This window comes from Haematobia irritans, chromosome 1, assembly GCF_050003625.1.
Source record: "Haematobia irritans isolate KBUSLIRL chromosome 1, ASM5000362v1, whole genome shotgun sequence".
In the NCBI taxonomy this organism is placed as follows: Eukaryota; Metazoa; Arthropoda; class Insecta; order Diptera; family Muscidae; genus Haematobia; species Haematobia irritans.
Window position 1 is genome coordinate 181,327,534 of NC_134397.1, and position 26,516 is coordinate 181,354,049.

The 26,516-nt window shown below is 32.3% G+C and overlaps 2 protein-coding genes and 1 long non-coding RNA gene across 4 annotated transcripts; 2 read left to right on the plus strand and 1 right to left on the minus strand.

The window, feature by feature from the left end:
- Positions 1-5,776: 5,776 nt before the first annotated feature.
- Positions 5,777-12,763, minus strand: Hrd3 (HMG-coA reductase degradation 3). Its single transcript, XM_075292241.1, has 8 exons — positions 12,607-12,763; positions 11,982-12,464; positions 11,696-11,919; positions 11,114-11,635; positions 10,863-11,037; positions 10,594-10,742; positions 6,848-7,387; positions 5,777-6,768 (listed from the first exon to the last, which is right to left on the minus strand). Exons 2-8 carry the CDS (start codon positions 12,439-12,441, stop codon positions 6,292-6,294), a joined length of 2,547 nt encoding a protein of 848 aa, XP_075148356.1. The 5' UTR covers positions 12,442-12,464; positions 12,607-12,763; the 3' UTR covers positions 5,777-6,291.
- A 1,342-nt stretch (positions 12,764-14,105) lies between these two features.
- Positions 14,106-15,766, plus strand: LOC142242933 (uncharacterized). The gene is made up of 4 exons (XR_012724258.1): positions 14,106-14,440; positions 14,506-14,919; positions 14,984-15,312; positions 15,377-15,766. It is a non-coding gene; the product is annotated as an uncharacterized LOC142242933 (long non-coding RNA).
- A 3,367-nt stretch (positions 15,767-19,133) lies between these two features.
- Positions 19,134-23,982, plus strand: RanBP3 (ran-binding protein 3). 2 transcript variants are annotated; one of them, XM_075292242.1, is made up of 5 exons: positions 19,134-19,281; positions 19,361-19,860; positions 19,917-20,183; positions 20,259-20,408; positions 23,227-23,982. In XM_075292242.1, exons 1-5 carry the CDS (start codon positions 19,266-19,268, stop codon positions 23,602-23,604), a joined length of 1,311 nt encoding a protein of 436 aa, XP_075148357.1. In that variant the 5' UTR covers positions 19,134-19,265; the 3' UTR covers positions 23,605-23,982. The 2 variants fall into 2 exon arrangements, with proteins under 2 accessions (XP_075148357.1, XP_075148360.1); XM_075292245.1 differs by having other exon boundaries at positions 19,929-20,183.
- Positions 23,983-26,516: the final 2,534 nt, after the last annotated feature.

Sequence of the window (26,516 nt, forward strand, 5' to 3'; positions counted from 1 at the left end):
GGCTTCAAATTTGCCACAAAGTAATCCAATTGACCACCCTTTAAGTGTGCCAAATTTAATTGAAATCGGTTCAGATTTAGCTATAGCTCCCATATATCTTTCGACCATCCCAGGGCATTAGCCGACTTAAATTTTAAGTCTATAGATTATAAAGTTTGTTTAGATTTTAACAAAATTTTCTATAGAAATAAAATTTTCTGTAGAATAAAATGTTGGCAAAATTTTCTATAGAAATAAAATTTTGACAAAATTTTCTATAAAAATAAAATTTTTACAAAATTGTCTATAGAAATAAAGTTTTTACAAAATTTTCCATAGAAATAAAATGTTGACAAAATTTTCTACAGAAATAAAATTTTTACAAAATTTTCCACAGAAATAAAATTTTGACAAAATTTTCTATAGAAATAAAGTTTTGACAACATTTTGTATAGAAACAAAATTTTGCAAAAAGATTCTATAGAAATAAAATTTCGACAAAAATTTCTATGGAAATAAAATTTTGACAAATCATTATATAAAATATTTTAAAAAATTTAAATTTTATTTTAGGTCATACTATCAAAGTCTCAAGGGATATTTATACACTCAAATAAATTGTTGCTATTAGGAGTGATAAAAAAATAATAAATAAACTTCAAAAATAAAATAATAAAACATTTTGAAGAAACATTTATTTTTTTTCATAACAACCACCAAAATTTGATCAAACTCTTTTTTTATTTGATAAAATTTTCTTCAAATTTTGGTAGATTATTTTTGGCTCGAGTGGCGACGGCGTTCCACATTGCACTAAAACCACATAGAGAAGCTTTGGAACACTCAGAAATGTCACCAGCGTTACTGGGAGGGAATAATACACTGTGTGTTTGAACGAAACTGGTATTTAATCCATGACCCTTTGGCTAACCATTGCACCACGATGGCTTCCAAACTAAAATATGTTTTAATGTATTCGAGTCGAAAACAGACAATGTTTACTATTACAGCAAATTTTTGACTACTTTCCCTTTTACAGTTTTAGCAGATTTTTTTGCAAATCCTTCTGACGAAATAATCGACAATAATCGTTCAAGTCGAATGTCGACTTTTTCAAATTTTTAAAAAGTCGTTAAATTTTCTTTACCAATTTGATTTTTTAAAAAATACACTAAAAAATAGAAAGTTGAATTTTTCAAATTTTAACTTTTAAGTCCATCCTAGAAAAATTGAACTTTTATGCAATATTATGTTTAATCCCTATGCTAATTTACACATATGTGCTCTTGGACTGCAAAGAGAAAAGTTGAGTAATATGCTTCAATAATGGCGAGGTCAAATCATTTGGACCAATAGGTATTGAGGACATGGATCCAATTATCCCCTAGACCACCTACTCTGCCCTCTTCTTGCACGATCAATAAATTGTCAACAGAAGTCATCCTCAGAGTCTTTCTATGTTTGCCGAGCAAAATCCAGATATTATTTTTCAGTTTGGGGTTTGAAAGATTCTGATTGGGCGACCACAGCTTGGGTTCTATCATCTTACTGTTTAGTCAATATCTCCAAAAAAGACATTAAAAGACACATGTCTTAATGGCATGTCTCTGTAACTGTTTTAAAAAATGCTGAATCGCCGCTGGAGTTGATACCACAAATGCAAAATTATTGAGGAATGCTTCTTCAATGTCTACAAACGTCACAAAATTTGTTTAATTTTACATGTCATCTTAGGAAGGAATGATAATATCTCGCCTTAAATACAAAAGCACCACAAGTCAAAATAAGAAAATTATACAGAAGCGTCATTTTTAAAAATAATTTTAATTATTTTTGTAAACACTATGACGTTTGTTTTAGCGAAACATTTCATCGTTTAAGAACCATTTTCTGCAAACAAAAATTATTTTTGGTATTTTTTGAAATGTGTGACTTTTGTATTTAAGAAGCGATACACAGAAAAAAATTTCACAAAAAATTTTCCAATTAAAATTTTAATTGAGTTTTAAAAAATATTCAATTAAAAGTTTAATTGATTCAACAATTTTTTTAATTGAAACAAAAATCAATCACAACAAGTATATACGGCCGTAAGTTCGGCCAGGCCGAAGCTTATGTACCCTCCACCATGGATTGCGTAGAAACTTGTATTGAAGCCGATGGCAAGGTATCTTAAAACTTCCTAATACCTCATTCACATTACACTTCCAAAATCCACTTTTACTAGGTTTTAACTGTCATTTGCTTTATAAAAAAGAGGATTTCAAATCCACTTTTATTCGATTTCGAGCCTAATGTGAATGAGGTATAACACAGTAATATATACCACATAGTCCATATCGTCGATCTATAGAAATAAAATGTTGACAACATTTTCTATAATAGTAAAATTTTGACAAAATTTTCTATAGAAATAAAATTTGGAAAAAATTTTCTATAGAAATAAAATTTTGACAAAATTTCTATAGAAATAAAATTTTGTCAAAATTTTCTATAGAAATAAAATTTTGACAAAATTTTCTATAGAAATAAAATTTTGACAAAATTTTCCATAGAAATAACATTTTGGCAATGTTTTCTATAAAAATAAAATTTTGGTAGATTATTTTTGGCTCGAGTGGCAACCATGATTATGAACCAATATGGACCAATTTTTGTGTGATTGGGTATCGGCTATATATAACTATAGACCGATATGGACCAATTTTGGCATGGTTATTAGCGGCCTTATACTAACACCACGTTGCAAATTTCAACCGGATCGGATGAAGAGGCTCCGGAGATCAAATCTGGGGAACGGTTTATATGGGGGCTATATATAATTATGGACAGATATGGACCACTTCTTGCGTGTTTGTTAGAGACCACATTCTAATACCATGTTCCAAATTTCAACCAGTTCGGATGAATTTTGCTCCTCCAAGAGGCTTCGGAGAACAAATCTGGGGATCGATTTATATGGGGGCTATATATAATTATGGACCGATATGGACCAATTGTTGCATGGTTGTTAGAGACCATATACTAACACCACGTACCAAATTTTAACCGGATCGGATGAATTTTGCTCCTCTAAGTGGCTCCGGAGGTCAAATCTGGGGATCGGCTTATATGGGGGCTATATATAGTTATGGGTCGATGTGGACCAATTTTTGCATGGTCATTAGAGAACATATACCAACACCATTTACAAATTTCAGCCGGATCGGATGAAATTTGCTTCTCTTAGAGGCTCCGCAAGCCAAATCAGGGGATGGGTTTATATGGGGGCTATATATAATTATGGACCGATGTGGACCAATTTTTGCATGGTTGTTAGAGACCATATACTAACACCATGTACCAAATTTCATCCGGATCGGATGAAATTTGCTTCTCTTAGAGCAATCGCACGCCAAATTTGGGGGTCCGTTTATATTGGGGCTATACGTAAAAGTGGACCGATATGGACCAATTATTGCAAGGTTGTTAGAGACCATATACTAACACTATGTACCAAATTTCGGCCTGATCGGATGAAATTTGCTTCTTTTAGAGCAATCGCAAGCCAAATTTGGGGGTCCGATTATATGGGGGCTATACATAAAAGTGGACCGATATGCACCAATTTTTGCATGGTTATTAGAGACCATATACTAACACCATGTACCAAATTTCAGCCGGATCGGATGAAATTTGCTTCTTTTAGAGCAATCGCAAGCCCAATTTGGGGGTCCGTTTATATGGGGGCTATACGTAAAAGTGGACCGATATGGCCCATTTGCAATACCATCCGACCTACATCAATAACAACTACTTGTGCCAAGTTTCAAGTCGATAGCTTGTTTCGTTCCGAATTTAGCGTGATTTCAACAGACGGACGGACGGACGGACATTCTCAGATCGACTCAGAATTTCACCACGACCCAGAATATATATACTTTATGGGGTCTTAGGGCAATATTTCGAAGTGTTACAAACGGAATGACAAAGTTAATATACCCCCATCCTATGGTGGAGGGTATAAAAATTAATAGCAGCAATTAATTTTTTAATTGGATCAATTAAGTTTTTAATTGACCTTCAATTATTTTTATACCCACCACCATAGGATGGGGGGTATATTAACTTTGTCATTCCGTTTGTAACACATCGAAATATTGCTCTAAGACCCCATAAAGTATATATATTCTGGGTCGTGGTGAAATTCTGAGTCGATCTGAGCATGTCCGTCCGTCCGTCCGTCCGTCCGTCCGTCTGTTGAAATCACGCTAACTTGCGAACGAAACAAGCTATCGACTTGAAACTTGGCACAAGTAGTTGTTATTGATGTAGGTCGGATGGTATTGCAAATGGGCCATATCGGTCCACTTTTACGTATAGCCCCCATATAAACGGACCCCAAAATTTGGCTTGCGAGGCCTCTAAGAGAAGCAAATTTCATCCGATCCGGCTGAAATTTGGTACATGGTGTTAGTATATGGTCTCTAACAACCATGCAAAAATTGGTCCACATCGGTCCATAATTATATATAGCCCCCATATAAACCGATCCCCCGATTTGGCTTGCGAGGCCCCTAAAAGAAGCAAATTTCATCCGATCCGGCTGAAATTTGGTACATGGTGTTAGTATATGGTCTCTAACAACCATGCAATAATTGGTCCACATCGGTCCATAATTATATATAGCCCCCATATAAACCGATCCCCCGATTTGGCTTGCGAGGCCCCTAAGAGAAGCAAATTTCATCCGATCCGGCTGAAATTTGGTACATGGTGTCAGTATATGGTCTCTAACAACCATGCAAAAATTGGTCCACATCGGTCCATAATTATATATAGCCCCCATATAAACCGATCCCCCGATTTGGCTTGCGAGACCTCTAAGAGAAGCAAATTTCATCCGATCCGGCTGAAATTTGGTACATGGTGTTAGTATATGGTCTCGAACAACCATGCAAAAATTGGTCCACATCGGTCCGTAATTATATATAGCCCCCATATAAACCGATCCCCCGATTTGGCTTGCGAGGCCTCTAAGAGAAGCAAATTTCATCCGATATGGCTGAAATTTGGTACGTGATGTTAGTATATGGTCTCTAACAACCATGCAAAAATTGGTCCACATCGGCTCATAATTATATATAGCCCCCATATAAACCGATCACCAGATTTGACCTCCGGAACCTCTTGGAAGACCAAAATTCATCTGATTCAGTTGAAATTTGGTACGTGGTGTTAATATATATGGTCTCAAACTCCCATGCAAAAATTGGTCGATATCGGTCCATAATTATATATAGGCCCCATATAAACCGATCCTCAGATTTGACCTCCAGAGCCCCTTGGAAGAGCAAAATACTTCCCATTCGGTTGAAATTTGGTACGTGATGTTAGTATATGGTATCCAACAACCATGCAGGAATAAGAAGTTTTAAGATACCACAACCCAAGTAATTCGATTGTGGATGACAGTCTTTCGTAGAAGTTTCTACGCAATCCATGGTGGTGGGTACATAAGATTCGGCCTGGCCGAACTTGCGGCCGTATATACTTGTTTTTTAATGATACTATCATTTCTGTGATTGAAGACATTTCAATGAAAAAATGAATTGGATCAATTAATTTCGTGATTGAACCAGAAAAAAAATTTTTTTTTTTGTGTATGTTTATTGATGATTTGCAGCTTCAGAGATGACAAGAATTTTTGTTCCTCTTCATTTTTTCTGGAAATATGTGTTTTTCTAGGGAAATATGTGTGTGCCCACCATCACATTCACCTCACTTGACCCTAGTTAAAATTAAAATACAATCGAAATACAATTTTGTTCAGTTTTTTGTGTTTTTATTATAAATCTTATTTATCAATAAAAATATACAAACGAAACAGAATTTATATTTGCTTCATTATTTTTCTTTTTGTTTTTGTGTTTATCTCGTTCCATGCCTTCCTTGTTGCATTCAAACTAAAATTACTAGTTACGAATTACTAGTCTAAGGGAATTCCTAACATTAAGGTAGAATATTGCAAATAAGGAAAGGAAAACTAATATATACAGACAACATCGTTAATTGTTTCTCTTTGTTTTAAATTAATAAAAAAAAATTAAAAAAAATAAAAATGTATATAATATAGTGAAGTGAATTACGCAATAAATTGTTCAAACAAACGAAAAAAGATGATTGACTACTTGTATTGTGAAAATGTGAAAGAGAGAAAGAGAGGGAGAGAAAAAATACGTTTGAGTTAGTTTGGTATAATCTACCGTATGTTGAACAATTGTTTTGTTTTTGTTGATTAGAAATTAAAAAAAAAATCTATCGTTATCACTACTACTCCGTGGGATCAGCGGTGGAGTTTGAAACTGCTGAAGGTATTGTTGGTGACGATCGTGTGGTTGCTGTTGTCGTTGCATTCTTTGATGTTGTTGTGCCTGCTGCTGTTGCTGCTGATGCTAATGTTGTAGAAGTGCTTGTTGTAGTTTCCCCAGAAGACGTACACGCCGCCGTAGATGTTGAGGTGGTTGAGGTTGATGGTTTTTCTGCAATAGCAGAATTTGTAGTTGCCGCCACAGCTGATGTTGAATTTTCATTATCATTATTTAATCTATTCTCCATGGTAGCTGTATCAGCATTATCAGCAGGTGGTGGTACCTGTTGATTATTTTCATCTTGATTTTGTTGACGTTGTTCCTGTGTACGCCTCGTGTACATTATGAAACCCAACAGAAGGGTTAATATAGTAATCATATACAAATCCCAATTGGCAGCAATATTCTCATCCAAATAAAATATGAATTTATAAGGAGACTAAAATAGAATAAAAAAACATAAATCCCACATTAACACCTGAAAAATTTATTCAAATTTCCCCAATACCAATACATACCTCCTTTATAGATTCTATTTTAGCCAATAGTTGTAATTTAAGCAATGCTATGGCCACAGGAACTTTTGCATCGGCATTTGTAACCGCTGCCAAATCGTACAAACGTTTGGCCAAATGCCAATCCTTCTTCATGCCCAAGCCCTTTTCGTGCATATAGCCCAAATTGAACATGGCTTGTGCATTATATTGCTGTTCCGAAGCTTTGCGATATAATGCTGCAGCAGTCTCAAAATCTATATTTGTACCCCAGCCATAGTAATAATAATCGCCCAGTTTCACTTGTGCCGCAGAATAGCCTTGTGATGCTGCACGTTTCCAGTAATAGAATGCCCTAATTAATTCTTCATTGCGATCATGGAAAATTGACACATCACCACGATCAAGTAGAAAAGCAGCATTCGATTGTGCCACCTCATAGCCTAATTCAGCCAGTAGGGCATACTGCATGTAGGCTTCGTTAATACGATAGTTTTTATAGTCTGCATAGGCATGCATAAGATTGGTACTCCAGCGTCCACGTTCTGCAACATTTTTGAAGAACTGTAAATAAAGAAATGGGAGAGAATGAGTTAGTGAAGTATTATGTAAAATTATACAAAAAATGAGTGCAACATATTCATGAATTAAAAATAATTGACTTAAGTGCAACTAGTCAATAGCATCACGTTAAAAAAGTCGATAATCGGCCAATTGACCTATTTGTCAAGTCCACTTTAAATTCCATTATCAATTTTGATTTTTTAAGGTTCGTCTAAAATTACAAAAATTGAGCAAATAAATGGAATTGATATTCGATTTTCTTCAAATTTGTATGAAAATTCGATTTTCCCAAAGCTTCAATCAAAATTCGATATTCATGAAATTTTCCGTGAAAATTCGAATTTCATCAAATTTTCTACGAAAATTCGAATTTTATCAAATTTTCTATGAAAATTCGAATTTCATCCAATTTTCTATGAAAATTCGAATTTCATCAAATTTTCTATGAAATTTAGATTTTCATCAAATTTTTTATAAAAATTCGGGTTTAAAAAATTTCCTATAAAATTTCGATCAAATTCGAATTTTTATAGAAAATTTGATGGGAATCTCGTCTTCATAGAAAATTGAATGAAAATCGAATTTTGATAGACAATTTGATCAAAATCGAATTTTCATAGAAAATTAAAAAAAAAATCGAAGTTTCATAGACAATTTGATCAAAATCGAATTTTAATAGAAAATTAAATAAAAATCGAAGTTTCACAAAAATTTGATCAAAATCGAGTTTTCATAGAAAATTTGATTAAAATCGAATTTTCATAGAAATTTTTATAAAAAATTTTATACAATTTTCTATGAAAACTCGATTTCCATCAAATTTTCAATGAAAATTATAGTTTGATCACATTTTCTATGAAAAATTCGATTTTCATTAAATTTTCGATGAAAATGCGATTCTCATTAAATTTTCTATGAAATTTCGATTTTCATCAAATTTTCTATGAAATTTAAAATTTCATCAAATTTTCTAAAAAAAAAACTCGATGTTCATCAAATTTTCTATAAAAACTCGATTTTCATCAAAATTTCTATAAAAACTGAATTTTTGTCAAATTTCTATGAATATTAGATTTTCATCAAATTTTCTATAAACATTTGATTTTGTCCAAGTTTTCTATGAAAATTCGACTTCCATCGAACTTTATCAGTTTTTCTATGAAAATTCGAATTTTCTATGAAAAATTCGATTTTCATTACATTTTCTATAAAAATTCGATTTTTATTAAATTTTGTATGAAAATTCGATTTTGATCAAATTTTCTATGAAAATTCGATTTTGGTCAAATTTTTTATGAAACTTCGATTTTTATTTAATTGTCTATGAAAATTCGATTTTGATCAAATTGTCTATGAAAATTCGATTTTCATTAAATTTTCTATAAAATTGCGATTCCTATCAAATTTTCTATGAAAATTCGAATTTGATCAAATTTTAGAATTAAAATTCGAATCTCACCAAATTTTCTATGAAAATTCAAATTTTATCAAAATTCATCAAATTTTCTATAAAAATTTGATTTTGATCCAATTTTCTTTATCAGTTTTTCTATGAAAATTCAAATTTTCTATTAAAAATTCGAGTTTGATCAAATTTTCTATGGAAATTCGATTTTGAACAAATTTTTTATGAAACTTCGATTTTTATTTAACTTTCTATAAAAATTCGATTTTGATCAAATTTTCTATGAAAATTCGATTTTGATCAAATTTTCTATGAAAATTCGATTTTTATCAAATTTTTTATGAAACTTCGATTTTTATTTAATTTTCTATGAAAATTCGATTTTGATCAAATTAATTGTCTATGAAAATTCGATTTTCATTAAATTTTCTATCAAATTTTTTTATGAAACTTCGATTTTTATTTAATTTTCTATGAAAATTCGATTTTGATCAAATTAATTGTCTATGAAAATTCGATTTTGATCAAATTTTCTATGAAAACGCGATTCCCATCAAATTTTCTATAAAATTCGAATTTGATCAAATTTTCTATTAAAATTCAATTTTGATCACATTTTCTATGAAATTTCGATTATGAACAAATTTTTTATGAAACTTCGATTTTTATTTAACTTTCTATGAAAATTCGATTTTGATCAAATTAATTGTCTATGAAAATTCGATTTTCATTAAATTTTCTATCAAATTTTTTATGAAACTTCGATTTTTATTTAATTTTCTATGAAAACGCGATTCCCATCAAATTTTCTATGAAAATTCCAATTTGATCAAATTTTCTATGAAAATTCGATTTTGATCAAATTTTCTATGAAAATTCGAATTTCACCAAATTTTTTATGAAAATTCAAATTTTATCAAAAGTTCTAGGAAAATTCTGTTTTCATCAAATTCGATTTTCATAAATTTTCTTAGAAATTTCGATTTAAAAAAACAATCAAGTTTTCTACGAAGAATCAATCAAATTTTCTATAAAAATTCGAAATTGATCAAATTTTTTGTGAAAATTCGATTTTCACCACATTTGCTATGAAAAATCGATTTCCATTAAATTTACTATAAAACTTCAAATTTCATCAAATTTTCTATGAAAATTCGATTTTGATCAAATTTTCTATGAAAATTCAATGTTCATCAAAAATTTCTATGAAAATTCGATTTCCATCAAATTTTCTATGAAAATTCGATCCCTTCGCAGTTTCATTTTTTATTTGGATAGTACTAAAAAGACCCCATCAAACGCTTCAAGCACAACATCAATAGAGACAAAACTTAACCAACATTTACAATCTTCCTTAATTAAACAATATCACAAAAACTTTATTTACTTCTCCAAGTTGCTACAGCCGCTATGTTCCGGCCATCGGACAAAATGACAATGTATATCAACCTTTCATATAGCGGAACACGAATTCATATCTGTCAACAAAGTTTAAAATTTTTTTGAGGAGTGTTTTTTACCTCTTATCAATATGACGCTGAAATACTTCAGTATTTGGCTTGTCTTTCGAATTGTTCTCTGTCATTGAGGTAAATATAGAACAAAATTATATATAGAACTAAATATACTAACTAAATTAAAAATTCCTAACGAAAAAATATTAAAAAATTAAGGCAATCAAAAATTTTTCCTGCACAGCGCTACATTATTAAAAAATAATCCAGATATTTCCTGGATAGAAGATATCACTAATTAATGATTAAAATATTTTTTTTATTTAAAAATCATTCGTCGTACGTACCTCTACAGCAGCTGGACAAGACCGCAACATGCCAATACCATAGGCATGCATGAACCCGAGGTTATAATAAGCTAATACATGGCCGGATTGAGATGCTAAGTTGAAATACTTCAGGGCTAATTTAAAGTCAGTCTTCACACCATTACCAGCTGTAACATAAGAAATTCAGATATTTAATAGCTATCTAATTTTTCAAATTGTAAAATAGCAAAATATTGTTAAGTTTTGAAAAGAATCAAGGTAAACGTATTTTCCTATATGTAACTTACTAAAATACATGTTTCCTAACATCAATTGTCCATCGACCCAGCCTTGATCTGCAGCCATTGTAAAGTAATTTAATGCCTTCAAAGGGTCTTTGGGCACGCCTAAACCTTTAAGATACATTAAACCCAAACCACTTTGGCCCACAGGATCACCCAAATTGGCAGCTTTAGAGAAATACTACAACAGAAAACAAACCAAAAAAAAACGTCATATAAAATATTTCCAAAACTCGATCTCTTGCATATGTGCATACCTTAAATGCTGTTTCATTATCAGCTTTGATATGTTCGCTGCCTTCTAAATAAAGCTTGCCCAAAAATGCATATCCTATGGCATTGCCAGCATTTGCTGCTAAAGTAAAATATTCCAATGCCTTTTGATGATCCTGTTGTATGGCTTTACCACCCTGATAGTATAATTGTCCCAGACCAACTTGGGATTGTACATCACCCTTGTCAGCCAATAATTGATAATAATCTACAATTTCAGTTTCTTGACTGCCGGGATTTTCCAATTCATCTAAAAGTCGTACACGATGAACCAATGGGCCACTAGCGAAGGTAACTTTCTGTGCAACTTTTTTGGCAACCTTTTTGTAATACGATAGGGACTTCTCACAACTTGCAGGTACATTGATGCCAAATGAATAGCGATATCCCAAGGCCATTTGAGCATAGGTATGATCACCCAATGCAGCTAATGTCAGATGTATGAGAGCCAAAGGTTGGCTGACATTTTTGCCTCCAACGCCTACCGAATAGAGAAAAGCAAGGCCCTGAAAATCAAAATAGAAATTTAATAACAAAAAATAATGTCTTCAAATATATCCTCCTACCATATTTGCTTCTGGTAATCCTTCCTTGGCCAAATCGTCAAATTCCGCTGCAGCATATTCAAAATCAAATTCCATATAATGTCCCAAAACTCTGGCCCATGCCAACTCAGCTCTTGCTTTACTGTGTTTCATTTCTGCTGCTTTACGGATCAATGTGAAAGCAACTCGTTTATCCGAATTTGGTTTGGATAACATCTCCATGGCATTTTCATACATACTCTCGGCTATAAATTAAATAAAATTATTCATTATTGCAATTCAAATCCACTTCAAATGTTGTACATACCTTCAATCTGTTCTGGCGTTGGATCAATTACTTGCTGCGGTTCCTGCCTTGACTCCAATAATTCAATTTCTTCTTGTAACTTTTTGCGTACAACTTCTTCACTCCAGAGGCGCTCGAAAATGGCAAATTTCAATAGTTTATTTTTGCCATCTGCTTCAGTTCCTTGAATGTTTGCTGCTATTTGTGCCGCAGCTTTTGCCGCTTCCATTTGATCATCTATGTATTTTGATGCCTTGCGCTGATTACTGGGTATATCATTGATGCCATCCTCACTTCCTGCACTTTCGGTCGTTTTCTCTTGTCCTGATTCATTTGAACCGTCCCTTTCCATTTGTTCTTTGCTATCGGATGTGGCCTTGTCTGATGGCACTTGTGGCCCTTGTAAATCCGCATAGACCACTTCCCATCTTGTACACTGCACTACCAGCAAAATACCCAAGGCCAATAAGCCGAATTTCATTGTGCTACTACTCGTATTTCAACCTACAATCATACAAAATATGAATTTAATCCTCAAAAAAATGTAAATTTGTCTGCCCTTTCTAGTGTTCGTTGTTGTTTTGTTTGCGACTGACGTGGATTTCTTTCTGTTGTTGTCGTGCAATCACTTAAGTATCTCTCTCACCTGATAACTTTTATCAATCTATGGAAATGTGCAATTTACTAATAGACCATCCTCATCCTCTTCTGTGTATGGGATTTTTCTAAATTTTTTAATATGAACTTTTCTTTATTTTCCTTCCTTCTTCACACGTAAGTTAATACATAGTTGCTATTTTAATCATCTGATTTGTAGTTCATTAATTTACACCGCTGTGTTTGATTACAATGGTACTGCTGTCGGTGGAGCGTTTAGCGAAATTTCTTGAGGTATTCGATACGGTCAGGCATGCTAGACTGTTCAAGGATATCGAAAACTCTTCCCTACCGGCAGGAACCAAACTTTGGGGTTTTTATTATCTGTGCAGGCGCCAGTCGTACGTCGATTTTAGGGATAAAAGTTCGGGTGGTTGGCGAGATAATTCCGACTACAAACTACCACAAAATTCTCGAGGCTACATTCGACCTCCATTTCAAGTCATCTGCCAATGTCACTTCAATTTTGGTATGCACTGTGACAGAAACAAGGACAAAGAAACCTTGTTGACTACGGCCGGTCAGTGGTAAACTATGCGGCACCAGTGTGGACACCTCATAAAAGTGGCATGCTGTGGAATATTATATAGAAATGGGACAGGATCTCTCCGCAGTTCACCTTTGTAGTGGGATTCTGTATTTATTCACGATAATGGCATCGTTTGCGTTGTCTACGAAAAAACGCGTTTGCACTAACGATCGTGTAATTCTTTAATCTGTAGGAAATGTTGTTTAAGCTGCGTTGCGCTTGGTAACGCTGACACGAATCATTTGAAGGTTGGTACTATATAAAAATAATATGCATTTAATACTATCGACGCCATCTATGTGTCAGACCGGGGACTTATCAGTCAACCTGTTAAAGATACTATTTTGCATTATTGAAATTTTCTGCAGAAAACGTCAATTCATTAGAGAAAATAAACAACCAAAAAATCTTTGTTGTTTACTTAACGATATATTTATTGTTATCTGCACAGAAAACAACACAGCTGATTTTATACGATTGTATATGTAGTTGAAAACGTTTACCGAATAGCTTAGATGTTATTTTTCTTGTTATCCCTTCTTAACGATGCGATGCATCGTTAAAATTGAATACAGAATCCCACTACAGAATCATATGTGAAGACCAAGATCATCAATGTACGTTGACACAATTACATATTGTCAAAACAGTATACTGCCAGGAGGTGTACTTCCTAGGTTGTTATCGCAGTAACTATGCAAATCATGGATAGGCAACCACCATCCAGGAACATAATGGTTGATCCTCACCTTCTAGAGCACGAAATCCAACGTTACAAACATTCCAGATCGGGCAACATACCACGCAGGTCTGAACAGGCTTCGTGAGGATATTGTAGCTGAAGTCGTTCTAATCTAATGCGCTTTACAGATTATCAGTTATTCCGGACGGAATGTCAGTGTTTGTAAAGAATCTTACAATGTGTCGGATCGATACGATCCCATAAACATGCAGCAGTATCCCAATAAACACAGGATGAGCGTTTTTCAAATGCAACACCTCTTCAGTTTGAGGGTAAATATCATTTTCAACATAAATTCAACTTGACTTGAAAAAGCTCATCTTCAATTCATCTTCAAATTGTTTGCGAATTACAACCAATTTGGCAAAATGTTGACGAAAACTTTGAAAATGTGTTGAAGATAATTGGAGAAAACTTTGACAAAACACTACCCTGAAATGCAACGAAAAAACCACATGGTTTTCAATACTACTTTTGACAACAAAGTTCGTGGAAAAAATACAAAAATGTGGAAATTTTTTAATAATCAATTGAAATTGCTTATAATAATTGGTAAGTAAAACTAAAACACGAAATTAAACCTTTAAGGAAGTCACTAAACTCAAATCTCTTTGCAGACAACTAAAATATTTGGATGCTGATTCTTGGACACATTAAGAGGCTGGCCGATGAAAAATGGTAGTGGCTTATCGAGAAGAGAAAGTTTCCATAAATCAAAGTGCAACCAAAAAAACTTGGTATTTATGCTTTTCTATATCAACAACTACTGGATGATAATTCGAAATTCACAAAATAACAAATTAAACCGATGATGCGATATAAATTAAACTATCGATGTGATATAGTTTAATTTATATCGCATCATCGGTTTAATTTGTTATTTTGTGAATTGAAATTGCTGGAAATTTATTCCAATTATCTGGACATCAAGTTCCTGAAAATTGCCAGTATTTTAATAACAACAATTTTGTAACACCAACGTTCTTGAGGAAATCACGAAGTACGTGGTCAGTTGGAAGAAATACAAATTGGTAAGTCAAAATAAAAAGTGAAATGAAAACATAATGGAAATCACAAAACTCGATTGTTTTGCAGAAAACTAAAATCATTGAATGGTATATTCTTGGAAGATGTTGGCCGATGAAAAACCGATGAAGGAAACAACAAAGAAAAGTTTTCAGAAAACTTACAAAGTGCAACCAATTAAAACAAAGTGCAACAATTCCTATATCAAGAACTTCTGGATGAAAATGTGCATCATCGGTTTAATTTGTTATTTTGTGAATTGAAATTGCTGGAAATTTATTCCAATTATCTGGTCATCAAGTTCCTGAAAATTGCCAGTATTTTAATAACAATTTTGTAACACCAACGTTCTTGAGGAAATCACGAAGTACGTGGTCAGTTGGAAGAAATACAAATTGGTAAGTCAAAATAAAAAGTGAAATGAAAACATAATGGAAATCACAAAACTCGATTGTTTTGCAGAAAACTAAAATCATTGAATGGTATATTCTTGGAAGATGTTGGCCGATGAAAAACCGATGAAGGAAACAACAAAGAAAAGTTTTCAGAAAACTTACAAAGTGCAATCAATTAAACCAAAGTGCAACAATTCCTATATCAAGAACTTCTGGATGAAAATGTGCATTACATCAATTTACATCCCGTCATCAATTTGATATTTTGTGATTTCCTCTTGCTGAAATCTATTTTAACACACAAGCCAGCAAGTTCCTCGATAGTAATTATTTCAAATTGCCAGCATATTAATGACACCAACATTATGGAGGAAATGGAATTATACATGTAAAAATGTTTAAGATATTTAAAGTTGTATTCATAGTTTTATTTATTAATACGTTTAATAAGATAATTACATTTTGATTGGTATTATATTATTATTTTTATATATTATTAATGTTATTTTTAAGATTGTTATATTTGTTAACGAAAAAAATAATAAAATTTACAAAATCCCTAGAAATTTAGTATTGACTTTCAGTTAGAACTAGGATTGACTTTCATACAAATTGTGGTTTGAAAGTATTCGCAATAATGGTAATTTTTTATTTTTCTCACATTGAAAACTGTTTGAGAAATTATTGAGTAGCGATGCATTTCAATTTGAGGATTACAATTGAGAAATTATTGCTATTGTGTTGAATTTTACTGTTGAGGGTAATGTCTGTTTTTTGTTGAGAACGCGATTTTCTCAACAATTTCTCAACTTGAATATTACCCTAATCCTTTGAAAAAATGTTTGAAAAATTATTGAATTTTAGTATTTTTCAAACGTTTGTGTTTATTGGGATCGATTATGCTTTCAGATTTAACTTATAGTGTGCACAATATATGGGATGTGTTCGACACGAGCACTGTCGTCCAGAATATCTGATAGTCTATAATGCGCTTTACAGATTATCAGTTATTCCGGACGGAATGTCGGTGTTTGTAAAGAATTTTACAGTGTGTCGGATCGATACGACATGTCGGCGATGACTAAATAATAGGTAAATGTGTTATCGATCCCATAAACATGCAGCAGTATTGATTACGCCTTCGGTCTTAACTTATAATGTGCACAATATATGGGATATGTTCGACACGAGCACTGTCGTCCGGAATAACTGATAGTCTGTAAAGCGCATAAAGCGCATAAAAGGTTAACCCTGTTCTTCGAGTTTACCACCGCCCATGGCTGAACAAGAAGGTTAAATCATGGGCCCATATGATTACAATTTTTTTATTTCGACAAAATTTTAAGATGTCAAAATCATATGTTTATGGGTATTGCAGCTCTCCAAATGACACTGCATAGCAAATGCATCTCAAACAAACTAGCGCATTCATAGCTGGAGAATTGTTCAAAGATGACTTGAGTATCTTGATAACATATTCCAGACCCAAAATACCACGCTCATCAGTTTTTAAACTGCATCATAAACTGTTTTTGTTAATAGATGGCGAAGATCCATTTGACTGACTTCCATTCTTAACTTTGGTGGGTACTATAGTCTTATTTGTCTCATATCGGCGTTCCTCGGATGAATTATCCACTTCACAATCACTCATAGGTGACGCAATTAAATTTGAACCTTTATTTTTCTCTGGATTGGAATTATTTTTTCAGGACAATTGAAAGAATAAATAATTGCCACTTTTACCAATGCCATACGATTCTTTTATCAGCTGATTTTGACTTCTTAAAATTGTAAACAACATATTGAAATATGTTGTTTTTTGTTATCGTTATTCAACCTCCTTATTCAGCCATGCCACCGCCCATAGCAATAGAGCTCTTTCGGCATATGGGCCGTTCAGACTATAAGTTTATCCGGAGGAATATCTGTGTTTGTAAAGAGTCTTACAGTGTGGCCGAGCCCTAAGAATTGTCGGAAGTAAGTAAAATATCGATAAATGTATTGTCGATCCCATAAACAAGCTGCAATATCGATTATGTTTTTGAGCATAACACATTTATCGATATATTAGGTTAGGTTATAGCCTTTTTACACTTAAGTACATTTATGTGAAACGAATGGAACATATTGAAAATTGAAACATAGCGTTTACATGTTAAACATCTAACATTTTACATCCTTAATTTGACGTTTCTGCTAAAAAGCAACATTTGTTTTCTTTAAATAATAAAAAATGAATTTTAAGGAAAAACTGATTTTGGGTTTGGCTGTTTCAATGAAACAACAGCAAGATATAGCGCAACTGGTTGAGTTAAGTCAAATAATATCACAAGATGAGGACGAAGACGATGTAACATATATAGAAGCAAATTTATATTCACCTGAGAGACCATGGATGTTTGTAAGTAGATATTCGCACGTTTTTTCTGTGTATCTTACAAGATGTACACATTTTGCAGCCAAGATATGGACAATTTTGGGAAAGAGATGTTCCAGAAGGTGGGGATACATTTTTCAAGGAAAGCTTTCGTGTCGATACAGAAACATTTGGATTACTTGTAAGTCTTCTAAACGGATTACAAAAACAGGATACGTCTCGAGAACATTAGCATATCTAGTGTGCGGTTTAAGTTGAAATGGGGCCATATTTGCTTGGTGTCGTTACAACCCTTGCAATTCGCCCATCGAACATTTGCCATCATAACAGCCTTCTCACGCAGCATGAGCTTGCAGGTAGCTAGGGGCATACCAACAAATTCTAGTTCCCCTGGAATATGTAAGGTAGTCCCTAGCCTTGCCAACTCATCCGCTTCGCAGTTCCCCGGTATGTTCCTATGGCCAGGCACCCATATTAGGTGAATATTGTACTGCTCAGCCATCTCATTGAGAGATTTGCGGCAATCGATGGCCGTTTTCGAGTTGAGGAACACAGAGTCCAAGGATTTTATTGCAGGTTGACTGTCTGAGTATATATTAATGCCCACATTTTTTGGAACATTACTTCTCAGCCAATTCGCCACCTCTCTTATTGCTAATATTTCAGCCTGAAAAACACTACAGTGATCAGGTAATCTTTTCGCTATTCGAAGTTCCAGATCTTTAGAATATTCTCCGAAACCCACTTGGCCATCCAATTTGGAGCCATCAGTGTAGAAATCTATATATCTTTTATTCCCCGGGGTCCGTGTACACCACGCCTCACTGTTGGGAATTAGTGAGGCGTGGTGTATTTACTTACGTCCGACAGTTCAATATATTACTTACGTCCGACAGTTCAATTCGGCCACACTGTAAGATTCTTTGCAAACACAGACATTCCGTCCGGACAAACTTTTAGTCTGGACGGCGCATAAATCGTCGTCCGCATTAAGGCCGGTATGCACCTCTAGCGAAAAATTTCATTCCCATAAGAAATGCATTGCTATTTATGCTAACGAAATTTTCGGTAGCGTTCAATTTCGTAAGCTGGTACGCACCTCTAATGAAAATAACAGGGTTGTCAAAAGCATATTTTGGCAGCAAACATTTAATTTATTACAATCATTGTGTGCGTAAAAGTTTTAAAAGGTCTGTAAATAATAAACAATTTATTTGAGGAATATTTGGAACATATATTAACAATTTTTAAAAGCGATTAGCTGGTTTAAAATTTGTGTACACAGCCCTGTTTTTTTGTTATAGACTTAAATAAATTTTTGCTACCGAAAATTTCGCTAGAGGTGCATACCGGCCTTTACAACAACATAATCTTTGGACACTTTAAGTAATTAAAGTACCGTGTGAACGGCATATAACGCATGATGTGTTATTCGACCTTTAACGGAATAAGCGCTATCTGTGTACGCCCCATAAAAACCATATACTTGGCCGTTCTACCATCTCGCTGTGCAAACTGAAAAGCTTCTGTCACTTTTCTAATAGACTCAGCATACAACACCAAACAATTAATAAATATGTCGGAAAATAATGGTAAATTTGAAAATTTGATTTTTAACTGATATCTAAGGTGCAAGATAAATTTCATTTGATAAATGAATCTAATTTTCAGATAACTCGAATGAGTCTAGCAGTTTGGGAAGTGACTCTCTTCTACAAAGTTCGAGTTCTCGTCTGACGGGTGGCGGCAATGTCGGTGGCAATCCAATTCTAAGAGCCGGCGTTTTAAGACCTTCGGTGTTGGGACCTTCTCGCTTAGGTTCCGCATCGTTATCGAGCAACACAAATAATGCTGCACATGCAAATAATGACACTCAGGAAGATGGTGCCACTGGTGGTTGCGATAATGGTGGTCATGACAAGCCACAGGAAGCAAGCAGTAGCAATCCATTTTTAAAAGAGCTTAAAGATGAAGAAGATCCTGAAACATCTAAAAATTCTGATAATACTGCAACCGAAGACGATGTGGATGACAGAGCAGATCCACTCACTTTACTTCGTAAAAATGGCATGGAACGCGCTAATCTCTTTGCAGCCGCCAAAAGCTCTATTCCTCTAGTGGAAAAGTCAGGATTTGTATTTGGCCAGAATCTCCACGAACGTGTTGTTGGAGTAAGTAGAATGTAACACAATCCCAATAAAGTGATCCCTTGTTCGACTATTTACAGGAAAACCTTAAGCCTGATAAACCGGCAACATCAACTGCTGAAGAATCTTCTACATCAGCTTCGGGCGATTTACTTTTCTCAAGTGTTATACAAAATGCAGCATCAAAATCGGCAGAAAATGCCGATGAGTCGGCAAAGGATACAAGTGGTGAAATGAGAAGCCTTACAGATGTGGCTCGTGAATACGAAGAGAGTAGAGCTCAAAAGCGTAAATATGAGGAAGTAGAAACGTTTACGGGCGAAGAGAATGAATTGAATATTGTTGATGTAAGAAACTTGGAATGCTTCTTTGTTTTATCGCCGTCTTAATCTTAATACATTTCTGTTTATCTCATGTTGTAGCTAAATTGCAAATTGTTTGCATTTGTTAATAGCAATTGGGAAGAACGCGGTCGTGGAAGTTTGCGTCTGAATGATTCCAGAATTGAACATGAATGTTCCCGTTTGGTCTTTAGAACAGCTGGAAATTTGCGACTTTTACTTAACACAAAGGTAGGTTTAAAATTGAAATATGCATGACCATGTTAAAACAAGGGGGATTCTGCTGCTTCCATGTGATTTGTGATTCCAAGAAATTTCTGAGAATATAATATTCAAAGCTTTGAAGCTCTTAGTCCAAATTTTATATCTAAGGCTGCAGCGTATAGCCTAAAACTGCTGTAGGTCTAAAACTTTTGGAATAGATTTAGATCTGTATATTCCTTTGGATCCACATGCTCCTTATTCTGGGACATTCTTTATGATTTTAGTCTCTACTTTTTCCGAATTGTATTCTTAAGACAACAAAGATTCAACGAGTCTGCCCTCATACGAAACGTTCATATTTCCATCCATTGAACGTGCACAGCCATATAAAAAGTGCATGAAATCAGAGCAGGTTGACAAAATTCGGGCATTTAAGTGCATTGAGATGCCATATTTAAACTAAGGTATATCAGTCCCTTCTCTGTACTCGTTTCTCGTTAAGGAGCAGTGTTGTCAGATTAGGGGATTTTTTTCGTGGTTAGGGATATTTTTTTCACTTTGGGAATCTGGGGATTTAGCTGGGGATAACGACGTGATTTGGGGATTTTTCTGGGGATACTTCAACCTTCAATCACAAACCATTAAATTTGTTGTTGAAAGTTTAATATCGGAGTGCAATAAGGCTAATGGGTTAAACCACGTTCCTATTTACTATCGCGTCCTCATATTTATGTAACAAATTCGAAGAAGGTCCAACTTCCATTTAGGATTATATATCTGTCCGGTTTTAAACGGTCTTATTAAATACCATGAGCATTTTCTTGTTGTCTCATTTCACTTTCGTTTCATTTGTTCCTGCCGTCGGTAATCAGAAAATTACAATTTAAAATGGTAATAACCTAATTTTAATCTAAATGTTTCCAATTAAACATGCCCTCATGATCTGGGTTACGAATTCGCAAAATTTTCCTTAACCTCTATTTTCCGAACTACAAAGTATGTATAAAACGAAATTTTTACACACTAAGGAAATAATAAAGGAAATTAATTGGGATATATTTTTTGGCTAAAGATGGAATGGTTTAGAATTTATTGACAATCCAAAATTTTGCGTTTTACGAATTCCTAAACCAGAACATAGGGGATAGTATAATTTTCAACAACAATTTTTATTGTAAAACACACATCGATTACAACAGTTGACGACCTGACAGACTTGCTGACGTCCTTACCTATTAAAGAGTTCGATGTTTGTTTGTTTGTTTATTCACTCAATATAATACAAAGGCCTAGTGGCCCATATAGTGTATTACACAGTAATAGATCATAACCATAGGCTACAGAAAAAAAATTTAAAATTAAAAACCTTACAACTAAATAAATACACATCACAACCAGTTTCCCAAATCTAATACACTGAAATAATAATTCAAGTAGTACGATGTGAAATTGTTTTTCTTTTTTATAGAATTAAATTTACAAACATACAATAATTATATGAATTTTCCATTGGGGATTTTTCATGAGGAAAAATATTTCAGTTGGGAATGTTTTGGGGATATAATTTCGAAATTTTGAGGATTTCTTTTTCGAAAAAATCTGGCAACCATGTTAAGTAGTGGTGGTCTTCAACGTAGTACAAAACTCTAGGTTAGATAAGGCCCGATATTTCAGGTATATATCAATTGCAAGGACCTCCTTTTCATAGTCGAATCCGAATGGCGTTCCACATTGCGGTGAAACCACTTAGAGAAGCTTTAAAACACTTTGAAATGAATTACCAGCATTACTGAAAGGTATAATCGCAACCGGAAAAACTTTTTGATGGTATGCAAGGTGGACATGGTAACCATTGCACCACTTGGGTCCATTAGGTATAAATCGCTTTGTAAACCCATTCCATTTGTGATTGATAATAAATCTGAAAATTCAACTGCCGTCCATATAATAAATAAGATAGTTAACAATCGGCCTTGTTTGATTCCGTTGGCTTGCCATTTGCTACCAGTCAATATCTTGGCGATGATGAGTCTTTCCCAAAAATTCCTCACAAACTTTAATCTGTCCAAGAACTGCAAATCCCCATTTCTAGAATGTTTGTTTCCTAAACAACTCAAAAATACAAACAACTCCAAAGGCTACAGCACTAACAACAAAATGGAGCCGACCACAAGAGAACAATGAATGCCCTTTAGCCTTTACAATTTTTTTTCAAGCCCACCTAGTCTCTTTTTCTTCTTGAGTAGGTTAATCCAGAATGACATCTTGCTACATCCATGTTTACATAAAAAAAATAATCTGTTCATTCCTCTTTCTACGTATAGTTGTTCACCGCTTTTGTAACCTCTTGAACAGTGTTCAGACTTATCTGGTATGTTGCCAGATCCATGTAGAATATATCTCATTTAGTCGACAAATTGATCGACGAAAAACTCGACTCTTATAATGTCTTCTTTTTAATGACTGCGTAAGTCGACTTTTCAAAAGTTTAAAAAGTTGAAAAATCGACTTTTGAAATTTTGAAAAATGTCGAAAATCGACTTTTCCAATTTTGGAAAATATCGAAAATCTACTTTTGCTAATTTCTTAAACTTGAAGTAGTCGATTTTTGATTCTTATAACAATATCTATATAATTCCCTTTCAATTCAAAACCGACTTTTTCATTAGGCGATTTTGGGCACTATCAAAAATCTATTAATCCATTTTCAAAAGTCGATTATTCAAAATTGTAGATAACCAAAAGTTGACTTTGACTTTTCACCATTTTTGAATACACCATTTCTAACACCTCAATAGACATTAAAATCCTTGATAAATGATTAAAACCAAATATTCAATTTCAGGTCTGGGGTGGCATGGTTGCCGAAAGACCTAGTCAAAGGTCTCTAAGACTTACTGCTATGGATAATACGGGCAAAATCAAAATATTCTTGGTCATGGCACGCCCACTCGAAATCAATCATTTACACAATGCTTTAGCCGCACGAATCGAAAAGCGTAAATTGTCACACCCCGAAGAGCTATGTGCTGCTGGGACAGCTGATGTCGTCGAAAACAGTGAAAGCAATGGTGAAGATACAAACAGTAGAGATGCTGTGAAAACTGCCGTAGAAGCAGCTGCTGCTGCTGCAGAACCCGACCATGATGATTCCACAGAGCCAAGTCCTAAAAAACCTTTAATATCTGCAGAAGCGTCAGCAACTGAATCGTCTGATAAGTAATAAGAAAAGAAAAAAAAACAAATCCCAACCCACAAATAAAAACAAAGTGAAATTTTGTCAATAAAACAAGAAGAAGATAAACAAATGCAAATATTTTGCAAACAATTTCCATTAAGTGTAACTAAGATATTCTATTTCATATTTTTAATTCTCTTTGAAGCATTAATCAACCACAAAGATAGAAAACAACAACTACAAAAGTTAAAGATCGAAAGAATATTTATAGGTTAACCATCTAAGGCCAATTCAGAAAGTAACTATAATAATTTTACTACAGTATGTAAATGTATACAACAACAACCACAAAAAATTGAAATATTATTCTGAATAAATTTTCAGTTTCCATTTAATATTGGACAAATTGTGTACAAAAACCAATGTAATAGGAGTTTTGTTTTGTAATAAACCTATTACAGAATGCTATTTTTTTTAATCAGTGTCCTCTTTTTAATTTTTTTTTCTGAGGAAAAAATCCTTTTAATTTTATAATTTCTCACTTTGGCTATAATATAAAAAAAACTGAAATTAAATACTACAAGAATTATAAAAAAACACAAGATTTGCTGGTTTCACTATGTATCACTGTTTGTTGAAGTTTTTGTTTTCGGAAAGATTTGTCTATAAATATGCGTCCTAGAGCGTAAACTAATTTACATCATGATCACCTTCAAAAATAACAAAAAATCCAGGAAATCTTAAAAATACAAAAGTCCTTTAAAATTCTATGAAATCCTTTTAAAAATCTATAGAAATAAAATTTTGACAAAATTTTCTATAGAAATAAAATTTTGACAAAATGACAAATTTTCTATAGAAGTAAAATTTTGAAAAAATGTTATATAGAAATAAAATTTGAGAAAATTTTCTATAGAAATAAAATTTTGAGAAAATTTGCTATAAAAATAAAATTTTGAGAAAATTTTCTATAGAAATACAATTTTGAGAAAATTTTCTATAGAAATAAAATTTTGATAAAATTTTCGATAGAAATAAAATTTTGACAAAGTTTTCTATAGAAATAAAATTTTGAAACAATTTTCTATAGAAATAAAATTTTCTAATTTTACAATTATGTTTCGAGCTTTTATGGACAAAATAGATTAAGGAACCTGATTAATAGTCTTTGAAAAGAAAATGCCAGATACAAATCTATACACGCCTAGACTGTACATGTTTCGGTTCGGGCGAATGAACCATTCCACAGCCTTTAGTATAGATAGATAACTCAAGGCTGTGGAAAGGTTCATTCGCCCGAACCGAAACATGTACAGTCTAGGCGTGTTTAGATTTGTATCTGGCGTTTTCTTTTCAATGACTATTAATCAGGTTCCTTAATCTAACTTGTCCATAAAAGCTCGAATAATAATTGTAAAATTAGAATATCATGCATTTGGACGTTAATTGCCTGTTTCAGTGTCAGCCTAACATGAAAAATAATAAATGAAATTTTGACAAAATTTTCTATAGAAATAACATTTTGAGACAATTTTCTATAGAAATAAACTTTTGAGAAAATTTTCTATAGAAATAAAATTTTGACAAAATTTTCTATAGATATAAAATTTTGACAAAATTTTCTATAGAAATAAAATTTTGACAAAATTTTCTATAGAAATAAAATTTGACAAAATTTTCTATAGAAATAAAATTTTGAGCAAATTAAGATTTTGACAAAATTTTCTATAGAAATAAAATTTTGAGAAAATTTTCTATAAAAATAAAATTTTGAGAAATTTTTCTATAGAAATAACATTTTAACAAAATTTTCTATAGAAGTAAAATTTTGACAAATGTTTCTATAGAAATAAAATTTTGAAAAAATTTTGTATAGAAATAAAATTTTGACAAAATTTGCTAAATAATAAAAATTTGAAAAAAAAAAACTATAGAAATAAAATTTTGAAAAAATTTTCGATAGAAATAAACTTTTGACAAAAATTCTATAGAAATAAAATTTTAACAAAATTTTCTATCGAAATAAAATTTTGAAAAAAATTTCTATAGAAAAAAAATTTTGGAAAATTTTCTATAGAAATTAAATTATGACAAAATTTTCTAATGAAATAAAATTTTGACAAAAAATTCTACAGAAATAAAATTTTAAAAAATTTTTCTAAGTAATGAAAATTTTTCAAAAATTTTCTATGCAATGAAAAATTTTCAAAAAATTTCTATAGAAATAAAATTTTTCACAAATTTCCTATAGAAATAAAATTTTGATAATATTTGCTATAAAAAGGAAAGTTTGACAAATTCTTCTATAGAAATAAAATTTTGGAAAAATTTGCTATAGAAATAAAATTTTGAAAAAAAAATTCTATAGATATAACATTTTGAGAAAATTTTCTATTGAAATGAAATTTTGACAAAACTTTCTATAGAAATAAAATTTTGAGAAAATTTTATATAGAAATAAAATTTTCTATAACATTTCTCAAAATTTTATTTCAGAAAATTAAAATTGTGACAAAATTTTCTATAGAAATAAAATTTTAACAAAATTTTCTATAGAAATAAAATTTTGACACAATTTTCTATAGAAATAAAATTTTGACAAAAAATTCTACAGAAATAAAATTTTGAAAAAATTTCTAAGCAATCAAAATTTTTTAAAAATTTTCTATGCAATGAAATTTTTTAAAAAAATTCGATAGAAATAAAATTTTTCACAAATTTCCGATAGAAATAACATTTTGACAAAATTTTCTATAGAAATAAAATTTTGAAAACAATTTCTATAGAAATAAAATTTTTCAAAAATTTCCTATAGAAATAAAATTTTGACAAAATTTTCTATGGAAATAAAATTTTGAAAAAAAAATGTTCTATAGAAATGACATTTTGATCAAATTTGCTATAAAAATGAAATTTTGACAAATTTTTCTATAGAAATAAAATTGTGATAAAATTTC